Below are 7,925 nucleotides of genomic sequence, written 5' to 3' on the forward strand. Positions count from 1 at the left end.
ATGACACGCATACATAGCCAAACACATTAGCATATTGTGCTACACATATGAATGAAAACAAGAAAATGAAAACACAAAACAAATACCTCGTTGGCCGCTTGTCGTGAAAGGAGATTAATTTAGTTCCTTTTCTGCATAACTTCGTCACAGACCTCCCGTCACACTAAACTTTATCACAGACCTCAGCAGAGCTTCAAAAAGACGTCAACCCACATGGAGTTGTACAGTGTAACAGCAAAACACGCAGTACCAGCACATGAACAAACATTAGTTCCTAGGCACAAGAAACACATACGCATATCGGCCCAAGATGTAAAACAAACTGTATTAAATCATGCCATATTTAACGATTATAAATAACATGAAATAAAGTATTCATTTATCCAATTGAACTATGACATTAACCGTGTTACTCCTTTAATTAAGGCAACTTCGTTACGTCATTTACACTCCCACCAAATCACTCATTAACTCAAATGTGGGATTTCGTTCAAACAAAATGCAAAGAAACAGTCAAGTGTTTTCAGTGTGTATGACTATACTCTCATGTATGGGACTTAAGTGGCCTGAAGTAAAGTGACTACCTTATGAATAGGTCTTTCGAGGTAGACTAGTCTAGTGTGTGGTTTTCCTTTATCAAGTGTAGTGTTACTGACTAGTAACTTTAGCTTTCGCACCAAGCCGTCTGTTCCAGGGTGAGTTTCTACAACTCTGGCGAGCTTCCACTCATTTCTTGGTAGGTTGTCGTCTCGCAGAATGACAATGTCATCTACTTGTGAATTTTGTGATGCCTTTGGCCATTTCTGCCGCTGTTGGAGGTTTAGCAGGTATTCTCGTTTCCATCTTCGCCAGAACTCATTGGCTAAGAACTGCACTCTTCTCCATCTCTTGCGCAGATAGAGGTCTTCTTTACAGAACTCTCCAGGAGGGGGCAGAATAACTGATGACTTCATGGTTATTATGTGGTTGGGAGTGAGAGGCTCTGGACCAGTAAGATCGTGGAGGTGTTCAACACTTAACGGCCTGCTGTTAATTATTGCCATTGTTTCGTAAAGGAATGTTCTCAGAGTTGTGGTGTCTAGTCTGCTTGCAGACTTGTCTAACATGACTGTCAGAATGCTTCGAATCGTTCTGATTTGGCGTTCCCAGACTCCTCCCATATGGCTTGCTGAAGGAACATTCATTACAAATTCGCAACCAATTGCTCGTTGACGTTCCTGATCCATTCCTTTGAGCAACTCAGAAAACTCCCTCTTGGCACCAATGAAGTTTGTTCCTTGGTCGCATCGTAATTGGCGCACAGGTCCTCTGATTGCTACCATTGTTCGAAGTGCATTCATGAAGGCATCTGTCGTCAAATCGTCTAGCGTCTCTATATGCACCGCTCTGGAGCATAGGCAGGTAAACAACAATCCATATCGTTTTACCTCCTTTCTTCCTTCCTTCACAATAAAGGGACCAAAACAATCTATACCGCAGTAAGTAAACGGAGTGGATGTCTCGGTTCTGTCCTCTGGCAGATCGGCCATTTGTTGAGTCTCTGTGGTTCTTCTGTATTTCCTACATTTTACACACTTGTAGATGTGTGATGAAACTACATTTCCACATCCCAGGATCCATATTCCATTCGCACGTACCTCATTCATTGTCATGCCTCTTCCTTGGTGATGTACACGCTCATGATGATGTTTGACGAGCAAGGCGGACACATGAGCTTTCTTCGGAAGTATTGCAGGATGTTTTATGTCATGATGTAAGGCTGATTGAGATAGCCGTCCTCCCACCCTAAGAACATTGTTCTTGTCCAGGAAGGCATTCAACAGGTGTAGCTTGTTGTGCTTGTTCAAGGTGCTTCCCTTTTGAAGCTGAACTGTTTTAATTTCTTCGGTGAAGGCCTCTTCTTGCACCAGCTTGATAATAAAGATTTCTGCTTCTCTTCTTTCTGCAAGGTTAGTTGCTTCATTAGTTCTTGGCTGAAGTCTCCTGGATTCTCTGACAAATCTCTTGAGTCTTGCGACAGCTCTCACTGTCCTGGACCAGTCAGAAAACTTAGAGAAGCGGTTCAACAGTGAATTTTCTTCCTTAGTTTTGACTGTGTGAACATGAACTTTGCGAAGTTCAGGATCGTCTGTTTCCACTGCTCTCACCTTCTCTTCACATGGAAGGTTCAGCTGGAAAAGAAAGTCAGGTCCTTTTAGCCAGTTAGACTCTTTGAGCTGAACTGCGCTCAGCCCCCTTGAGGCGTAGTCGGCTGGGTTATTTTCAGAGCTAACATGTCGCCATTGTTCAGGGTTGGTGCTAGATCTTATGCGCTGGATACGGTTGGCAACAAACGTGTGGAAACTCTTGGCATCGTTGTTCAAGTAACCAAGGACTACCTTTGAGTCAGTCCAGTAATATTCTTGCAGGTTTTCAATCTCCAGCTCGCGTTTGATGACATCACCATTGCGTACTGAAGTCACAGCTGACGACAACTCAAAGTGTACTTCTCTCTTCAGCTGAATTGCTGGCTGGACAGCAGGTGTTACTTGTCGCACTACGATTCTGTGACTAGTTCCTATTGTGTCACAGTAATCCTTTGCTGGATTCGAGCAACCGACGATACTCCAGCCAAGATCCGTCCGCTGTGCATATGGATAATTGTCTTTACCGGATAGGATCTCTCTTGGAAGAAGGGCTTGCTGACAGTTATATCCGATTAAAAGACCTACTTCGCAATCCAATGGTGGTGGAATCTTGTCTGCCAACTGTTCCAAATGTGGCCATTTTAGAGCTGTCTCTGAGGTAGGAATGTGTGACCTGTCAACTGGAATGAACTCTCTTGTGAAAAGAGGTGGCAAAGGAATCATTTTTTCCAGGTCGTATCCCCTCACTTGAAGTTCTGTCAGTTTCTGACAGGGTATGACTGTTGACTTTGTTGACATTGTAGATAGCCGCAAACGAACATTTTCTTTGTTTGTGTCAAGATTTTGGGCCACTTCATCTAGAATGAAAGTCGTGTCACTCTGTGTGTCCAAGAGTGCGTAGACAAGAACTTCTTGTTCTGGCTGTTTTGTGGATGAGACCCAGACTGGTATGATTGCGGACGTTTGTGTGCTTGGGCCTTCTTGTATGACTCTGTTGGTGGTTGCAGCGATTTCTTTGGTGTCTGTTTTGTCCTTTGAGATGTCGTCTCCATTAAAGGTTGTTGACATTTTGCCTTTGAACTTGTCGTCATGCAAACACGTTGGATGTCTCCTCTGACACTTTTCACATGTGCTTTTGTCATTGCACGCCTTTGACTGATGACCAGTATTCAAACATCCAAAGCATAGCCTTTCTGCATACACAAACTTGATGCGATCTTCAACTGTCTTTTCTACAAACTTTCTACACTTTGGGAGGACGTGTCCTGTTCCTTTGCAGAAGATGCATGTTGGGATGCTACTTTGTGTTGTGTTTGTGGACAGTGTCTTTGCTTGAATAGTTTGGCTTATTGGATTCTTTGTTTTTTCACTTTCGACACTCCTGATAGCTTGTATCGAGGATATGGGATCACATGCGAGATCTGCTTCCTTTGATATGAAATCTACAAACACTTTGAATGGTGGGTAACCACCATTTGCATGTCTGGCCTCCATTGCTTTTCGGTTCCAGCCGGATACCAACCAATCTGGCAGTTTCATCAATATTTGTTGACTCTCGTTGCAGTCATTCAGTACTTCTAATGTCTTAATGTGGGGCATTGCAGCCTCACAGCTCTTAAGGAAGTCTGCAAATTCTCTTAGTTCGCTGCCATCTTTAGAGCTTATCTTTGGCCATCCATGTAGCTTGTCTCTGAAGGACTTCCCAATAATAAATGGGTCTCCAAAACATTTTTCTAACAGCTGCCAGGCAGAGTCATATGCTGCTTCGGTGCCTAACAGGAAGAATCCTTCTACTGCTTTCTTTACAGCACCTCCTATGTACTTTCTAAGGTAATACAGTTTTTCATTCTTTGGAATGTTTTTCCTGTCTATTAAAGTTTCAAAGGATAGTTGCCAGTCTTTGAATTTCAAAGGATCTCCTGTGAATAATGCAGGCTCTGGTGTTGGAAGGTGATTTGCACTTATTGCTTCTGCTAGTATTTTAACCAAGTCAGCACTATTCTGCATCTGAGCTAAGGGCATTGAGGTTGGTAGAGCTTGTGGTACTTGCTGTGGACTGTGGAGACTATAAGCTTGACTTGCAGGTTGTAGAGGTTGAGGTATGAACGGAGGACTTGAAGCATTGATGACTTGTGCTGTTACTGGCTGAGACTGATAAACGAATGGTGGAGTTGTGGAGTACAGAGCTTGGGTTTCTCTAGCTGGTTCAACATCATACAGTGAGTCGATTGCTTCATAATTTTCTTCCATTCGATTGTACACCTTGACTCGAGCTCTTGCGGCTTTCAGCTTTTTAACCTCTTCTAGGCGTTCAAGCTTACTGCGCTTTTCTTGCATTGCCTGAAGTCTGGCTTGCCTTTCGAACTCAAATTGTGCCATCTGTTTTTTATCTTCAGTCTCCAGCCTTTGAAGTTCTGTTGCTTCCTTTTCTTGTTCACCTAAAACTGCTAGGACTTCCTGAGATGCAGCGGCTTCAGCTGCAGCTTCAAATCTTTTGAGAAGACTAGAATGAGCGGAGCTACACTTTGATCGACAAGACAGTGGAGATAATGAAGAGTCAGTTGAGTTTAGAACAGATCCAACATCGGGCCAAGATTCTTCCTTTAAGTCTGCTGTATTCTCTTCAAGCTGTCTCTCTGCCTTTCGAATAATGAATCCTGAGAGTGATATGCATGTATCAACTCTGCGTCGCAGGTTCGGTTCAGGAGTATGTATGAGACGTAACTCTTCATACAAGGCTTTTACATCTGAGCAAGAGCTTTTTATATTTGCAATAAGCTCTCTCAATTCATCCTTGGAGGCGTCATCATTCAGTATTTCTTTGCCTATTCTCACATGGTACCTCCATTTCTCATAGACGATTCTGTAGTGACGTTGTACACTTTTCAACTTTTCAGCTTGGAGTTCTTTTCCTTTTTCTGTTAGTGTTCGATTTCTTTCACTTCTTCGTAGCTCTTCCACTTCTTCTGCCAACTCTGTTTCTGTTGTTTCAAGTTGAGCAGATGATTTGGCATTTTTGTGGCAGGTCCCTGCTTCTGACATTTTGAGATGACTTAATAACTTATAACCGACTGTAATAGAGCATGTGTAACTACTAAGCTTGAATTGGATCTCTGAATGTATACATAAGTAATCAGTGAGGTTATCAAATGTATGCACTCATTAACAAGTTTAACTTGACCTCAGCTTTACAACAAAATAACAATAACAAGAATAAGAATAAGATTTAGCTTGTTACTAATAAACCTTAAATGTAGTGAAATATGCTTAGAAAGGCATTACATCACTTGTACTTTACAAAGAAAATGTTTTTGTCAGTGGAATGACCCTTTAAAGCTCAAGTAAATTGTCCTTTAAGTGTAATACCTTTCATAAAATGTGAAAACGTTCTTCTTTTTTAACTTGAACTTATAAATAATATATTCTTTCTTTAATATTAACTTATAATTTCTTTACTTTCTTATATGATTAATTGTCGTCTTTAAACCCTTTGACATGTACCATTCATGAACACCAACACATTAGCTTCATCACCAGCATAGGCTTAGCATAGATGATAGACCTGAGTCCTTATTTGCAATTTCCAGATTAACCACTTCTCACACCACCTTTAACTTGAAGGATGTGGTAGAGCACTTCCTGACTTTATCCTGAAATGTTGCGACTTTCACACAGTCTAATCACCGTAGCTTGCGGTCGTCATGCCGACAGTGCACCGCTGGCGTTGCTTCTCTGATGTGCTGGATGGTCCTTGAACGCAGCGTCGTCTCTCGCTCCAGTCTCGTTGTCTTTCCCACCCGCGCTGAGCAGGCGAGTTCTCACTGTAGCTCTTTTCACGACACAGACACAGGTCGGTTCTTTAAAACGGGCGTTTATTTCTTGGGAGTTTTCATCCTGTAGCCTTCCCTCTTCCGTTACGCCGTGAGAACTACAACACCGAAATGACACGCATACATAGCCAAACACATTAGCATATTGTGCTACACATATGAATGAAAACAAGAAAATGAAAACACAAAACAAATACCTCGTTGGCCGCTTGTCGTGAAAGGAGATTAATTTAGTTCCTTTTCTGCATAACTTCGTCACAGACCTCCCGTCACACTAAACTTTATCACAGACCTCAGCAGAGCTTCAAAAAGACGTCAACCCACATGGAGTTGTACAGTGTAACAGCAAAACACGCAGTACCAGCACATGAACAAACATTAGTTCCTAGGCACAAGAAACACATACGCATATCGGCCCAAGATGTAAAACAAACTGTATTAAATCATGCCATATTTAACGATTATAAATAACATGAAATAAAGTATTCATTTATCCAATTGAACTATGACATTAACCGTGTTACTCCTTTTAATTAAGGCAACTTCGTTACGTCATTTACAATGACAGTGCCGGCTGCATCTCCATCTGTGCATTTTTCTGATCGTGTTGCTTCAGATCTGCAGCAGAGGAACAAACCGCCAGCAGTGTGAGGATGCGACCCGCTGACAAAGCAAGCTCTTTGATGAGGGAGGGGCGGCAATGACAGAATCCATGTTTGCTTCATCATGGAGGCAAACTCAGTCAGCTTTCAGAGGAGGAAAGAATCCACATGAGGCACATAGAGAGAGCAGGGCTGTGTTCTATGGCTTGTCTGGGTCAGTGGACATTATCAGGTTATTATCACTTTCTGGTAAACTCAGACCAAAATCTGATGTTAGGTTCTCGGACGAGATGGTTTTCCCAGCTCACACATAATTTAACATTTTCCACATACACCATTTCAGTAAAAGCTGAGGCAGCTAACCCCTCTTTATGGATCCCTTACCTGGTGCATTATGCCGCAGGTGACTGAACATAGAAGCAATTTTCATTACAGAAGGATAGAAGGGTTTTCTGTAATGTAGAGGTTAGCCCAGGCATGGGCAAACTAAGGCCCGCGGGCCATATACGTTGGGCTTTTGAATCCGGCCCGCCGAATATTGGTACAACATTTTCCAAATTATAGTAAAGACCGCATTAATTTTGCCTTTATCCTGCAATACCCGGCATTTCAGTTGATCCCACTAGATGGCGCACTCTAGACACAATTTACCTTTGCTGGAGTCTGGTCTATTCTCTCAGCTGGCCCCACTCGGCAACCCGGCAAGATCGGCGAATACAAGTTGTAACAAGCAGTAGCGCTGAGAAAAGTGACTAGAACGCGACCACACACTTATGCCTATATAAAGTCAGGCAACACTAACCAGGCTTAGTGTGATTCTGTTTATTTTACCTTACTTTAATGACCATCCGTTCACTGTTATTGACCATTGTGAAGACGCAGATGTTTTCCTTTTGTTTTGTATTATTGCAACTATCGGATGGAATCAATACATGGGCTACATGTGGCCATCACAAGTAAAATCATAACGAAAACTACGCCAGTAAAATATGCGTGTAGAAAACGTCTTATGCCACAATATGATAGCAACAAGTAAGATAGTCTGATTAGCTAACATCACCTGTAGAATGCCAGAGAAACTTTCATAACAGCGTTGTGATGCCAAACAGCTTTCAGACTAAAACACATTCACTTATGGGGATGGGGGATATTTATCAGCTGCTTGTGTGACGGTCAGACAGTGAAAACTTTACAGCGGCCGCTGCCGCGAGTTAACGGGAGAATAAACTCCGGTAGACGAGCAGCACTGCAGCGGGCGGTAATGCAGCTGAACCACATTAATAAACAATACACTACGGCACTCTGGAGAAAGGTACAAGGTTGGAGAAGTAGTTCTTTAATATAATCTGGCTTCGTATAATTAAAAA

At 42.3% G+C, this 7,925-nt stretch overlaps 1 protein-coding gene across 2 annotated transcripts; it reads right to left on the reverse strand.

Annotated features, from left to right (window-relative positions):
- Positions 1–423: 423 nt before the first annotated feature.
- Positions 424–6,513, reverse strand: LOC117537302. 2 transcript variants are annotated; one of them, XM_034202485.1, is made up of 2 exons: positions 6,154–6,513; positions 424–6,054 (listed from the first exon to the last, which is right to left on the reverse strand). In XM_034202485.1, the coding sequence occupies exon 2, from the start codon at positions 5,166–5,168 to the stop codon at positions 558–560; it is 4,611 nt and encodes a 1,536-aa protein (XP_034058376.1). In that variant the 5' UTR covers positions 5,169–6,054; positions 6,154–6,513; the 3' UTR covers positions 424–557. The 2 variants fall into 2 exon arrangements, with proteins under 2 accessions (XP_034058376.1, XP_034058377.1); XM_034202486.1 differs by having other exon boundaries at positions 424–3,802; positions 4,507–6,513.
- Positions 6,514–7,925: the final 1,412 nt, after the last annotated feature.

This window comes from Gymnodraco acuticeps, unplaced genomic scaffold (assembly GCF_902827175.1).
Source record: "Gymnodraco acuticeps unplaced genomic scaffold, fGymAcu1.1, whole genome shotgun sequence".
NCBI lineage: Eukaryota > Metazoa > Chordata > Actinopteri > Perciformes > Bathydraconidae > Gymnodraco > Gymnodraco acuticeps.

Excerpts from the sequence above, each read along its gene's own strand:
- LOC117537302 (XM_034202485.1), bottom strand. The coding sequence starts at position 5,168 with ATGTCAGAAGCAGGGACCTGCCACAAAAATGCCAAATCATCTGCTCAA.